The following is a 15,112-nucleotide window of genomic DNA, read 5'->3' on the forward strand; positions in this document are numbered from 1 at the left end:
TATTGCTTTTCGTAATGAATTTACCTTTCATTACATATGTGTGTGTGTGTATCATTATGTATGGTAACTCTCCTCCAGCATCTTTTACACACACACACACACACACTTGAAGCAGTTAACTCGGTGGTCCTAGGGCAGTGATTCTCAAACTCGGCCCTCGTGATCCACTACCCTGCTTGTTTTCCAGCTATTCCTAGCTGAAAAACAAGCAGGTCAGTGGGTCCCGAGGACCGAGTTTGACAACCACTGTCCTAGGGTAACTCCGTTCCACAGTACCACCGTGTGGTCAAACAGCGTACTGCCACTTGCTGTGACGAACCTACGCACTGACTTGCACTTTCACTTTACAGAGCTAAAGCTCCTGCCAGCTGACTGCACGGTTCTTCTCAGTAAAATGTTAAGACGGGCCTGGGCACTGTCGCTACATATTAACAGTCGAGCCGCAACACAAAGCTTCAGCAAGATATTCTCGAGACTGGAGAAGATTCCAGTCGCAGAGCGCAACAGAAGCGTCGGAGGCTCTCCTCTCCCATCTAGAAAAACGTGCCCCTCCCCGGGGAACATAAGGACTCCCCAGCACTGCTCCAGGTAAACATAAGTACAACAGATCATGCAGCATATAAGCCTGGACAGATCAATGACGGCCGCATGTGCTCAGAATGAGGATGGCTTCCTTACAGTATTTAAGCAGTACAGTGTCCCTGGTCTAATGAGTATAATCCGTGCGCATACAACATTTTTTATCTGGTTATACAACAGGCGCATGTAGTATAATATTATGGGATGCAGGGAATGGTGTCTCCATGTCTTAGATATAACACGGACAGTCGCTTGCAATTTAAAGTTGTCAACTGCTCCGTGACACTTAATATAAAACAGGGGCGCATTTTCCCCCGCAATATAGTCAGGTTGTTCCTGACTGTGTGTTGGCTTACCCTAGGTAAACTGTCTTTCACAGTTATCTATAACTTTTTATATATTTTTCATCGTCAGCTGTGTGGTGGAATCCGTAGGTAAATGGGACGGAGGATAAACTTTAAGCTTGAATTTAGCCATTGATACTGTGGCTAATGTTATTAACTAGCTAAGGACGTTTACCCGTCAGATCGCTTTAAATGCAGTTTGCCTCTCTGCTCTGCGTTGTTTTGCTTCCGGTGTCCTGCCTGTGCTGTCTCCCAATCGGGGGGGGGGTCCAGTGTCCTGCCTGCGCTGGCTACAAAAACTGCCGATCGGGGGGTCCAGTGTTCTGCCTGCGCTTCCTCCCGATCGAGGCTTCAGGCTCGATTTCACCCAGCAAATGTACCGATCTACGAACACCCAGATATTTTTCTCAGTCATAAACAAGTCATGTCACACGCAGTGTGTTCGGCAGATGTGCTGCACATGTCACTGTGCTGACGTCGTTCCCCTGTGATTGTTGATTGTGTAGTTAATTTTCCGTATTTACATAACATGCTCGTTTAGCGATCAAAGCGTATTATTTGTCTTTCTCCGGTTTCACTTATTTAGATCGGCTTCCCCTGGTTTTAACCGCTTGTACTATTTGCTTTGGTGTACGTTTTTAGTAATTTTTTGAAGTATTTTTCTCCTACTATGACGTTTCCACAGGACCACTTGTATAGCCGGTCTCTGCATGGCATCAGGGGGTGATGCGCAGAACAGCCGACCTGGACATTCAGGAAGATACATAAATCGCCTGAGCAAAGAGAGATCACCATATCTGCTGCAACATGCACATAACCCAGTGGACTGGTGAGAACCGCAGAAATGCAGCGCATTTCTTTGTTAAACCATTCCTAAAATGCTATTTACCAATGGTGCCTAGCCCCACGGGTCGTTGCACTGCAACTTTGATTAGAAGGTTGCTGGTTCAGATCCGTGCCCTGCAATGGACTGGCCCCCCATCCTGGGTTGTTCCCTGCCTTGTGCCCATTGCTTCCGGGATAGGCTCCGGACCCCCTGCGACCCAGTAGGATAAACGGTTTGGAAGATGGATGGATAGATAGATGGATGGTTCAGATCCCATAGTCTACAGGCTGATTTGGTGTTAGGCGCTTGAACAAGGCCCTTAACCCCTGCATCTCCAAGAACTGTCTGACCCTGATGTCTCAGTTATATGTCATTTTGAATAAAAATGGATATTAAATAAATGAATATAAAAATGCTGACCCATAGGTTTCCATGGGGACAGGAAGCATTGGACAAGGCAAAGAAGGAAGATAAGCCTATATTCCTGTCAGGTACAAGATTTATGTATCAGCATATGTGTTCTTGTCTTTACATTGGGCTAATACTGAGTATGTCTTATGTTCTCCATCCCATAGTGGGGTACTCTACCTGTCACTGGTGTCATGTGATGGAGAGAGAGTCTTTTGAGGATGTGGAAATTGGCAAGATCCTCAGCGACAACTTTGTTTGCATCAAAGTAGATCGGGAGGAACGGCCAGATGTGGATAAACTTTATATGACTTTTGTCCAGGTCTGCATTTTTAAAAGATTTGGGGGAGATTTTGTGGGACATAGCTATTCTGCTTTGGTGTAGGATGATGGCAGCTCTCTCTGAAGCTGCTGTGAGGATTTTTAAACAGTCAAGGAATTGAACCGGTTCAAGTCAAAACAGCAATTAGGAATCAGGTGCTTCAGTGTCTGGCTTGAACAAAAGTCTTCAGACCAGGGTTGAGGAACTGTAGTCTGTACAGAAAGTTATCCAGGCAAGGCTGCAACAAATTGTAGATTTCTTTTCACAGCAGACATTCCCTACATTGCTATAGGAGAATTCAGTAGGTTTTATTTGTCACTGTAAATGTATGTTTCTGGAGATCTTTGTGTTGTGGATGTTATGAATAGGGTCTCAGTCAGCTAAAGTAACGGTGAACTGGGCTGTTTAGGAGGAAATGTAGCTAACTGAAATAAGGGTCTTCCAATATAGGTCTTGTCATTTTCTGGATAGTCAATTACTCAGTTGATTGTCATAATTTTTTACATTAGATCTGATTTTTTTTTTACTAAGCGGTGTTCACCACTATCAAAGACAATGGCAGGTAATATATGTAAATGTGCATAAATGCAAAGTATTTCTCTGGCTTTTGCTTGTCTCTCTTTTCAGGCTACCTGTGGGGGGGGAGGATGGCCAATGAGCGTATGGCTAACCCCTGACCTTCGACCTTTTTTTGGTGGCACATACTTCCCACCTGGCGATAGTGGACGCAGACCTGGTTTTAAAACTGTATTGTTGCGCATTATAGAGCAGGTCGGGTTTCCCTTGGCATATACCCAAGAATGAGATGTAGTATTTAAGGGTGCAGATTTGTAACCGGAATTTTTTGCTAGTTCAGTCTCAGGAGGAGCCCTGAGCTTTCAGTAGGTCTGTAAGCTAAATTGCTTCAGAGGAAAATAGAACAGTATAAATTGATAGAATTATTTTTGTTGTTTTTGTTATTAATAATATTAATGATGATGGTGACAATAATTAAAATAATCCCAATAATAGTAGTAACAATATTCCCTGGTTTAAACACATTTTCATGCATAACTCAGTATCTCTCCTGGCCTGCTATGTCATTGCATCTTTCTCACTCAGTGGCAGAGCAACAGGGAGGCTCTTGAGTCCAGTGGGAAGCGAGTGATTGAGGCCCTCAAAAAGGCCACTGCTATCGGCGCCCTACCGGGGCAAACCCCTCCACATGCCCCCAAAGTGGCCCAGCGATGCTTCCACCAGCTGGCACAGTCTTATGAAGAAGAGTATGGGGGATTTAGGGAATCACCCAAGTTCCCTACACCAGGTTAGCTGCACTCTGTGACACTGTCACATAGGCATGTATAGATGCACAGATGCGTCACGATGAGTCGATTGTTAATATGGGAATTCAGTGCATCGATTTGTAATCTTCAAATGAAGATATTCCTACTTCAGGGCTGCACGAGCTTGTGTTCACGTGCTGCAGGTAGACGCACAAAGTAGCAGTGCTGACACAAATTTTTCAAATGTGGGATGGCAGAGAAGGTTCATTAATATTCACAAAGGAAGCGCTACCTGACAATTTTTGTGCTACCACCCCTTTTTGGAAGCTCACCCCTGTTTTGTAATGCAGAGCACTCTATCTAATGGTAGAGATAATCTTTCCACTCCAGTGTTTTGGGAAATGCCTCTCTTTTGTAGCGTAAAAATGTCATTGAATGGTTTTTGTAGCATCATTCTTTTTGCAAGCTACGGTAGCAATGGTCAAGACCCTGAGATACCTAACTAGCTAACTAACTAGAGATGCATGATTGATTTTTTTAACATTGTATCAGCCAATACTCATTAAAAATCAAGATATTGATATTGGTCCAATGTCTCAGTCTTGGCCAATGCTCCCCGCTCTCCCCCTAGTCAGGTAGCACTTTATTAAAGTGTTTGATTTTTTTCTGTACTGTCCAATAGTTGGCCTTTTTGACAATTTTACACCGGTTTGTTTCTCTGTTTAATTATAACAATAAAAAATAATGTTCTGCGATTCTACTTCCTTTGTACTTCATCAATAGTGTGTAATTAAGTTCCCCCGTGTTCATAGTTGTGTTTTTTTTTCAGTGAAGTTAAACAAATCTCGAATACAGGTAATCTAAAAATCAAATAATTGATTAATCCTGATAGAAATTAAAGAATTACAATGTCAGAATATATATCTGGACAGTAAAATCTGGTGCTTTTTGACCTTGAGGAGCATAACTGTGCTGCTTGACCCCACTGTAATGTTTTACATATTTCCCCAGAATGATAAAACTCTTCACATCCTGTGGAAACCAGATATGTGGTTTGTTCCAGGAATTTCTGTCTTGTATCCTTCAATACACCTTAATCTTATCTGTTGGGATTTTTTGGACCTCAGGTTCAGATCCGCTACCCAGGTGTTCCTGGGGAGATGCTCTCAATCTAATTGCTGTCAGTACATAGAGAGAGATATTGATTTTTTGAACATGCGTTGGTTTCTGCAATTCAGTTTCTCTCGAGTGACTCTACGCTGCCTCCACAGTCAACCTGATGTTCCTCATGTCGTTCTGGGCGACGAACCGGTCCACATCAGAGGGGGCGGAGGCACTGCAGATGGCTCTCCACACAATGCGGATGATGGCCCTAGGTGGCATTCGTGACCATGTGGCGCAGGTACTGCGGCTTAACCTCAGCAGCATGTGTGGGGCCACAGTTCCGCATCTGGTGCATTTTATCTTGAAAAGGCCGCCTGTTTCAATAAGCATGTCCCCTTATTGAACATAACATTTTTACTGGGTTAAATGAAAGGAAGGAGCTTGATGTGAAGTGTGTTTTTCTCATCCCTCCTGCCATGATCAGTAGGTCAACAGGCTCTTGTACCGCCCACATGATGTCGACGGACTACATCATTAGAAATAGAAGGACTCCCATATTCCTTAAGAAAACACTCTTATTTTACTGAGGCTGCATTCTATTAATTACTTCCTGTTATTGAACTACACTTTGGATTATTTATTACAATTTTGTCTGGCGTCTCTTCCGTTCTGCTGGATTCCTTCCTTCCTCTTCCTTCTTTTTTGCTGTACTTTTTGCTCTCGGCCTGGTTTTGCCATCCGCTCCCTGCGTTTTTTCCCTTCTCCCTACACTCCTCTTTGTTTGTGTCCCGGCTTCTCCCTCAGGGTTTCCACCGCTACTCCACGGACTCCTCCTGGCACGTTCCTCACTTCGAGAAGATGCTGTACGACCAAGCACAGCTGGCGGTGGCCTACATCACCGCCTATCAGGTTGGGGACACCTGTGTTTATGCGAGAGCCTTTTGGGACTGTGTGCAATGTCTCACACTGCCTCACACTTGCCTATGTTTTCCAGCTTCCTTTCTGTCTTTCTGTCGGGATCTAGAGAGGGATTAGTGCAAATCCTAGCATCGCTTTTCCTCATTGGTTGTAAATGAATATGCTTTCAAGTCCTGTAGTAATTTGCACTTGAAACTGGATCATATTCAGCTTGCATAGTAATCCCCATTAACAGATGTAAGGCAGAGGTGAAAGAAGTGATTCTAGTATCCACTGGACTGTCATGTATTCTTGACGACGTGGGTCAGACCCGTTCCTCTCATGCCTTACTGTTTGCAAAAATGCTCTTCAAGACTGATGACTGCTGATTGGGCGGTTTTCTATATTACCACACTATTCCTTCTGTGCCCAAAAATACCCAGCGAAACCATATGCCCTGCAATTCATAACCTGGTTGTTCTGAAGGGCACATCTCCCAGCAGGAAGGTAATGCCATGTCCCTGGGGCACAGATGATAAGTCACGGGCGAAGCATATTGTAGCTACATCCAAATCTGTCATCGAACAGAATGAGGCCTATGGTAGACCATACAGGGAAAGATACACACCATGCCACTTGGGGACCACTACTAGAGATATTGAATGTTTAGTGATGAAGGCGAGGCATCCAGAGGCAGATTGAGGTTGTGTAAGAGTTACAGAACCAAGAGTTAAATTTATTTATCCAAAGTGACATAGAATTGCGATAGCAGGGTCACTCAGTCCCTGGGGCAGTTTGAGCTAAGGGCCCAACTATGAAATCGCTCTCTCATCCGTGGGACCTAAACCGACGACCTTCCGGTCACAGGCATGGTGTCCTAACCCGCTGGTTCGCACACCAACCATGATTTGGGGTACCTGTGAAGTAGTTCTGTTGGTGGTGTCTGTTGGTACAGGAGCCCCCGTTTCCACTTTGGCCCCTGAGCAGTTATTCAGTGGCTTTATAGCTGGGAGGTTTTTTTTTTTAAGATTTATTTGTCACTTACATGATTAGCATATTTCACACATCAGCCCCGTTGGCTGGTGACACTTTTGGACACATGCTATAAATATTGCATATCCTTCGTATCCCAAATTATCCCCTGCCCCTACTTTTGTTAACTTTTCTGCCTGCTTCTCTGCAGAATATATCTATTTTTTTGGTCCGCCACTTGCTGCTGTGGTTCTTCCTTTTCATTTTTCTATGTATACGGGACAGTTTCCTTTTCCCTAGGTGTTATCCAGCTTAATATGGGGTAACCTGTTTTCTAAGGGAGCGGCAGCCAAACAAACACGCGCTTGTCATTATTGTGCCTGGCTCAGCGGTTTTGGGACAGCGCACGCGAGAAATTCTCTACGTTTCTGCTGGGACAGGTGTCCGGGGAGCAGCTCTTTGCAGATGTGGCTCGGGATGTGTTGCGCTACGTCTCCAGAGATCTGAGTGACAAGGTGAGTGATCTCGAATCTCCTCGGCTCGTCCTGCCGCGACACCTGGCCGCCCAAACTCTGCTGATGCTGCAGCCGGCACACACCAGTGGCACAGAATCCCCGAAATTGGGTTAGCGAGGTCAGCTCCTCGCCCTGCCTGTTGGCCATTTGCTGTGGAATACTGTGGTTTTCCAGAATGGCTGCCTTAATTAAGGTTACTTTCCTATTGATTGTAGAATTTTTGGCGTATTTTGATACACATTTTTTCCAACAACATTATTATACAAATGGAAGAACTGAGTTGAATAAATAATCACAAATATGTATTTCACACATCAAATGTGTATATTTCACACATGATGTTCTACAGCATTTTTTGCACGCTAGTTAGCCCCTGTGAAGAGTATCGGTGGGATTACCGTTGCGTTTCGCCCTGCAGTCCGGAGGTTTCTATAGCGCAGAGGATGCAGACTCTTTCCCCACGCCTGAGGCTGCTGAGAAGAGGGAGGGGGCCTTCTGTGTGTGGACAGCTGGGGAGATCAGGGAGCTGCTCCCGGAACCTGTAGAGGGCGCCACTGGGGGAGCCACTCGGGCTGACATCTTCATGCACCACTACGGTGTCAAGGAGCAGGGCAACGTGGACCCTACCCAGGTACACATCTGCCCTCCATGAGTGTGCTGGAGAGGAAGGGGAGAGGCAGCATGTAGCCAAGAGAATCAACAGTTACGCAGAAGGGTTTCAGTGCTGCTGCCTGTGGTGATTTTCTTTGGTCGAGCAGTTTAGCTTAGGAGGTTACATTGGAGGAAGAGTAAATAGGACACGGAAATCGGATGTCAGTATTATGTCAGTACAGGTGGAAGTCCTGCAAACAGAGGAGCTGCTTTTTATTGGGATCATGGATTTTTGGGATACTTCCTCTCTCTCTCTGGGTAAATTTAGTAACCCCACTTTATTTCTTCCTGCAATTCATTCCTATCAGGACCCTCATGGCGAGCTGTCGGGGCAGAACGTGCTTATCGTGCGCTATTCTCTGGAACTGACGGCTGCCCGCTTTGGCCTGAGTATGGAGGAGATAGATCAGGTGTTGGCGGAGGGTAGGAGGAGGCTTGCAGAGGTGCGGAAGACCCGGCCTCCGCCTCACCTGGACACTAAGATGCTTTCCTCCTGGAACGGTGAGGGGGTGCAGGGTTTGGTTCCCAGATCACATTCATAGGTATATGGGCCTCCAAGGCATTGAAAAAAATCACATCTGCAGTCCATTGCCTAATAGACTTAGTTGTTTGTAGCTACAGTACCAGACAAAACATACTGAAGATCATTTGTTGATAATGACTAGAGATGAGCCAATCCACATTTTTTCAGTTCCAATCCGATTCCAACACACAACTGCTGTTACCAATACAGATTCCGATACACAAGCTCTTTTTACTTTAATATTTTAATATAATAAATATATATGATATAAATATTTATACTTTATATATTATTAATGTTTTTTTAACTAGTAAAAATGAATGAAAAAATGTATGCCAAAAACGCTTTAATTAAGCTACTGGTAACATACATAATGTACTGTTCCACCTCGTTTGTACATCTTGTTTTAAGCATTTTTGAGGCATTTGCAGTTCAGTTTGAATATCTGCCAAGTGAGGATACACAAGTGGCGAATGCTTAAAATGCCCCGCAATTTTTCTCCCACTGGCAACAGTGTCACTTACACATCTTTGTCATAGCGGCCCCTCTTGTGGCTCCCAAACCATCCATTGCGTTTTTCATATTATTCTCATTGTCTTGCACAAACGTGTGCACTTTGTTTAGTGGGATTTTCCAGTAAAAGTTACTTCCACCTCTCAAAACATTGTTTTTACAAACGCTATGCTACTAGTTGTTGTTTCAGGGGTAAAATACCTTCAGATCGTCTCCCTCTTTCCTGCTGTTTCTACGCTTCTCTTGCTACAAAGGGTATGCACATGACATCACAGCAGGTGGTCACTGCGCTCACGTCCACTGAGTGACAAATAGACTGAGAGGCAGCGTCAGCATTTAGCTTAAATGCAGTAAAAATCACATCTAAAATGGGAAAGAGCTCTTGTGCAATTGATTGTGCAAATCGATTTAACATGAAATGAGAGCTATCTTTTTACAGACTGCCGAAAACTGTATAAGTATCGGACGTGGTTCGGTCACATACGGCCGATACCCGATCTGTCTATTAGGTGTGGATTGCTGGCCGATACCAATCCGAATATCGGATCAGTGCACCTCAAATGACGACCCTAAGCACGCCACAAGGTTATGTACTGTAAGTATTATCTTGTGAAAAACTAAATAGATTGAGTGCTGTGACAGATAGACTGGCCCCACAACCCCCCCAGCTGATTTGGGATGTATTATATCGAACACTAAGAGTAAGTTGGTCAACTTGTGCCCAGAGTGGAAACTCCTTCAGGGCTGTTAGAGAAGCATTTCAGGTGGCTACATCTGGGAGCTGGTTGAAAGAATGACAGGAGTCTGCAATGGTGTTATGGAAGCAAAAGTAGGGCTGTTTTGAAGGGTCTAAAATTTGAGAGAATTTTTATGTGTTGAAAACTCATCGACTGTTGCAATATTTGACATGTATTACTTAATTTCCTCTAATCCTTTTACTACAAGGTAAATGACATAGCTAAAATAAAAACAAATACAAATACATTAAAGGCTGGTGTGTCCACACTTTTGACTTGGACTGTGATGCTATTATGACTCTGCCTGATTTTAATGACACCATTACTTTCATGTCTTGTTACATGGAGCTTTTCATTTCCAGTGCCCCCTTCCCCACATTTATTTTATCAATCTTTATAGGTAGTAATGCATTCCAGGAATGTGATTAATGAACTGATTTACTAATTAAGAGTAGGCCGAGCCGTGGCTTAATTGAAGTGTTTCTTACATGGACAAGCCCCTTTACTTTTCTAATTCGCTTCAGTTTAAGCTTTCACTATGCAGCGTTTCCTTATCACGATTCCATTCATTCATCGAAGGTGACAGTCCCATTGCTACCATTGAGCACTCTCAGCCCTGCAGGCTCCGCAGGGTCTCAACGGAGTCCCTTCTGCTTCTCTTACCATGTTTGGGCATAATGGGGGAGGCATCTCGGGAAAGAGTAGAATTACCGTATAATCCTGATGTGGCGCGTGTTGGCGCTCTGCTCTGCACGAAAATCTGCCGCAGTTCGTGTTAGTTAGTTAATCTTGTGATTGTCAGAGTGCTTCCACCTTTTTACCCTGTAGCAAGACCCTCAATGGCTCCAGAGACTGTGTGACCATCTCAAAAAAAATGTATGTCACATTGGATAAAAGCAGCTGCTAAATAAATAAAAATGCAAATGTAATTAGTGAATCTTGTTCTGCTGGGAATATCAGCCTTCCTCACTCCCCCATCTCCATCTTTATAGGGCTGATGCTGTCAGGGTTTGCGCGCGTCGGCGCTGCCCTGGGGGACAAGGCGTTGGTGGAACGGGCGGTACGCGCTGCCCAATTCTTAAGGGACCACCTGTGGGATGAGGTCGAAGGCCGGATCCTACATGCGTGCTACCGCGGCAACGAAATGGAAGTGGAGCAAATGTGAGTATTCCCTAGACGGCATCCTTTCTTCACTCAGCTGCTGCGTTACGGAACGCATGAAAAAGCAGCTTCTGCGGAGGGCCGGAAGTACGTGCCGAGGTGCTAGCATTCTCTCAGGGCGTGATGTTTCAGTCCGAGGGGCACCGGGAAGCATCTGTGTTTCGGGACACCTCTTATGTTAGTTCCAGACGCATCTGATTGCCATCGTCTGCAGCCACACCACACATATCTGTGCAGCACGCGCTAAAGCCAGGCTGCTGAAAAGCCAGGCTGCGGCAAGTCTGTGTGGATTTCTGTCATACCTCGCTCTCCGCGAGAACAAAGGAGAAGTTTTCGCTCGCAGCATTTTCATTCTTTTTATACGAAGAAAAAAAACTTCTTCACAGAATCGGAAGCCGGCTCACTGTCGGCCGTGCGCTCGGAGAGCCGAAATGTGTCAGACCGCTATTAATTTGCTCCCATCTGCCGCTGGAGGATTTCCTCTTCAGAATTTAATAATTCCGAGGCAACAGAACATTGCCAGATTGAAGATGATTAATTTATAGGAAAGTCTGCTGTTTTCTGCTGATTGCGTGTCTGCTCTGCCCAGTTTCTGCAGCACCGGGACTCGACTTCAGCCTCAGCGCCCCCCCCAGAAATGTAACATTTATGATTCAGCCGCCATCCCATCATGCTCTCAATAATGCTGGGCAAACATACGAGACCAAAAACAAACAAAACGTATATATCTATATTTTGCCCTCTCATTAGATATGTTTGCGTTGCGTATCGAACACTCCCCTTTCGATGCAGCAATGTGAAATGTAAAGCGGTATGAAGGTGACGTCGTTTTGTCGCGGACCTTCCGTCCAAGACGTCGTCATGAAGTGTGGCTGTCGCCTGGCACCGTAACTGTTTGGCAGAGTCATGGGCACAGGTGAGACTGAGAGAGAGTAATCCAGTCTGACCTGGCAGGGTTACAGAAGGAGGCGAGGATGGCATCATGTTGGGCGAGATTATCGAGGCGTTGGGGGGGGGGGGGGTGCAGACAGTGCCAATCTGTGAAGCAGTGCTTAGGAGGGAAGAACACAGGCCATTGTAGATGTACATTTCTGCATATTATTATTGCTAAAAATGATGATGATATGGGTAATGATGATAATGCTTATAATTATAGCTGTTATTAAAAGGCAGCGCGATGACTCAGATGGTAACACCATCGCCTCAAACCCCCGTGGTTGCAGGTGCGATTCCCACTTGCAGAACCTTGCGGTTTGGTGTCTTAAGTATCGCTCATAGTGTGTCTGCGTGTGTGTGTGTGTGTGTGTGTGTGTGTGTGTGTGTGTGTGTGTGTGTTTGTGTGTGTATGCGAGTTTGTTTTTGGCACATCGAGGGCAGCAAATATCATTACAATGTAGTTAAACCTCTTACATTTTTCAAGTGAAAACTCAAGTGTTTTTATTTGGTTACTTATAGTTAAGGTTAGGGCTGGGTTATCATAGTTAGTATTAGGGTTAGGGTTATCATAGTTAAGGTTAGGCCTGGGTTATCATAGTTAGTATTAGGATTATACTCATAGAAATGAATAATGAAGAGTCCCCACAGTGATAGGAATACATGAACTGTGTGTGCATGCATATGTTTGTGTGTGTGTGTATGTTTGTGTGTGTGTGTGTATGTATGTGTGACTGTGTGTGTGAGCACACATGTGTCTGTGTGTGTATACATGCACATAGGTGTGCATGTCTGTGCAAGTGTGTATATATACACATGTGTGTGTATGTGCGCACGCATATGTACGTGTGTGTGTGTGTGTGTGTACGTACATACGTGTACATGTGTGTGTGGGCGTGTCCGCCCTACACTACCCTGGCATCGCGTGCTGGGTGTTCCCCTGCCTTATGCTTCCTGGGACAGCTGCCAGCGAGGCACCGTACAGACTCTCGAATCGGGCAGCATCGAGACCAGACTGGTGCTGCAAAAGGGATTTCGCCACTTAACTGAGTCATGGTCTTATGAGCCACAAAAGACATACGGTTATAGATAACGTACTGTTTTTACTGGAGAGCCAGGACATTCCTCTTAGTCTTATTTAGAACAACCAAGATGCTGTGATATTTAGGAAGGGGAAGATATTGGATGTAGAATTTTTTTGTAATGGGGCTGGTTGCTTGAGCACCATACCTTAGATGATGATGATGATGATATTATTTCTATGCCAATCAGTTTAAGGCCTGAGCTGAGTTAAGCAGTTAAATCCATATGTATTTTCTTATCTGTATAAATGTATATCCTAAATTTCAACCTGGGCTATATTGTTTCCATAGCCTGTGGATTTAGTTTTTAAATGACAAATGACCCCAAACAGAGGCCCTGGAAAGAAGGGTGAGGCTGGAAGCCGATCGATGCAGGGCTTGAACACGGGCAGTGTTTGCAGCGACACTCTAGCTTTTGATGTTCACGCGATGGAGTGAGCTGAGGTAACTCTTTTTTTCGCTTTACTTTGGATAACTTTATGATATTTTGATAATTATGTAAAATTCTTTTTATACTTCTTGTCATCCTGATCTTGTTGTACCTGCTCTTCTGACCAGATCACAATTAAAGCTTGGATCTCTTCATTCGTCCACGCATCCGCTATTATTTATGTATTCGGGTTTTTTTTACGTGGTTTATCATTGTTTTGCTGAGTTTGTAGCGACGCTGGTATTGTGTTTAGAGGCAGGCTATTTGCATAACCAATCGACAAAGAAGGCATTTGTACAACCCACCCCAAAGTACCATAAGCACCACAGAAGTATCCCAACTGGTTTGGTAGTTTACGTACTGGAAATTTTGGTACTGGTACTTCACCAGAAGTAAATGGAGAAAGTACCGAAAGTATTGTACCAAAAGTATGGTACAGTACCTGGTGCAGAGGAAAAGCACCCAGTGTAGTTTATCTGTAGTTCATGGTAAAAGTCTTGGTAGATTAGTTACGATACAGTTAAAGTGGAATGTGAAGTGAATGTAGTGGTGAAGTAAATGCTAGTCACTGCGAATGAAGCAGTTTCACTGTAATTGTAATGCGGGGTTCCACTAATTTAAAACACGTTTCACATGATTGTATGTTTTTTTATTTAAAGACTGAAGTAATTTGATGAAGGTCAGTAAAGCTAGTTTTAGAGAAAGGTAGTCAAAGGAAATGTTTAAAGCTATTTATCTGGGGATTAAGTGTGCATTTGATAAAAATGAAAAAAAAAACATAATTTAACATTAGAATAGTTGCAGATCCATTGTAACACAAGAAAAACTAACAGTAATTTCTCTTGTTCTCCAAAAAGTTATTAGTATCTAGTCGGATGGCTAGATGATAAAGTTCCCAAACCTCTCCTCAGGGGCACCCCAGCCATTCCGTGTGTTTGCTAAATTTCACCACCAGTTCACTTAATTCACTTAGTTAAATAACTGAATGAGGTATTGATTAGCTATACAAGCTGTACAAGGAGTGCTACTGCTCCAGTTAAAATATACATGGGTGTATTGGACGGTTGCGACAAATACTGGGGTGACTTAGGAGTGCTATTGAAACGGCTAAGCTAACACACTTTTACAGCCGTAATACCACAGTTTTACACCAACATGCAGATCATCTAAACATCATTTCTTTTACTGTGTAAGACTTTTGCACAGTACTGTTTAACACATAAGATGCAACATTTGTATTTTAGAAAATTTTAGTTTTTCTTATGGTGAAACATTCTTGTTATTGTTATCTCATTAAGCGTCTATTAACATACTGTAGAATAAAAATGATATCCTGACCATAGAAATATCAAATGTCTTTTCTTTTGGTGCTTCGCAACCTAGGTGACTAGGACAAGCCCTTAAAACATGGATGGGGAAGCTGATCCATAGAGAGCCGGTGCGGGTTTTTGGTATGACCTTTCCATCAGCCAATAATAAAACAGGGTTCTCAACTCCAGTCCTGGGGATCCACTGTTATTGGCTGATTGAGAGGTCATCCTAAAAACCTGCACCCACACCCCTCCGTGGATCAGGTTCCCCACCCCTGTGTTAAAAGATACAGGTGGATGAACAGAGATCCTTATTTGGTTTTCTTATGAAATATTGTGATATTACCCTCCTGCAAATAAACTCCTTTGTTTCCTCATCCCCACCGTGCACTTGATTCATGAGGTCATGTGACTCATCCGCTGCCGGGACAGACACAGCATATGTCTGAATTCTCTCTGGCTGTCAGCTGACTCTCCATCGACACCACATGAGCTGTGTGTTCATTGGCGGCATTTTTGCAGCCCACGGTCCGGCGATGGCTC

The 15,112-nt window shown here is 44.1% G+C and overlaps 1 protein-coding gene across 2 annotated transcripts in view; it reads left to right on the forward strand.

Moving 5' to 3' along the window:
* The first annotated feature begins 307 nt into the window (after positions 1-307).
* Positions 308-15,112, forward strand: part of spata20 (spermatogenesis associated 20) — a 33,688-nt gene continuing 18,883 nt past the window's right edge. The window contains exons 1-12 of one of the 2 annotated variants that reach the window (XM_049013413.1): positions 308-588; positions 1,609-1,752; positions 2,176-2,240; positions 2,325-2,479; positions 3,107-3,250; positions 3,581-3,782; positions 5,013-5,143; positions 5,650-5,754; positions 7,155-7,229; positions 7,648-7,860; positions 8,189-8,381; positions 10,646-10,814. In XM_049013413.1, coding sequence (XP_048869370.1) covers positions 395-588; positions 1,609-1,752; positions 2,176-2,240; positions 2,325-2,479; positions 3,107-3,250; positions 3,581-3,782; positions 5,013-5,143; positions 5,650-5,754; positions 7,155-7,229; positions 7,648-7,860; positions 8,189-8,381; positions 10,646-10,814 — 1,790 coding nt within the window. In that variant the 5' untranslated portion in view covers positions 308-394. The remainder of the gene's footprint in view (positions 589-1,608; positions 1,753-2,175; positions 2,241-2,324; positions 2,480-3,106; positions 3,251-3,580; positions 3,783-5,012; positions 5,144-5,649; positions 5,755-7,154; positions 7,230-7,647; positions 7,861-8,188; positions 8,382-10,645; positions 10,815-15,112) is intronic. The other variant, XM_049013415.1, reaches the window with a different exon arrangement.

This window comes from Brienomyrus brachyistius, chromosome 5 (assembly GCF_023856365.1).
Source record: "Brienomyrus brachyistius isolate T26 chromosome 5, BBRACH_0.4, whole genome shotgun sequence".
NCBI lineage: Eukaryota > Metazoa > Chordata > Actinopteri > Osteoglossiformes > Mormyridae > Brienomyrus > Brienomyrus brachyistius.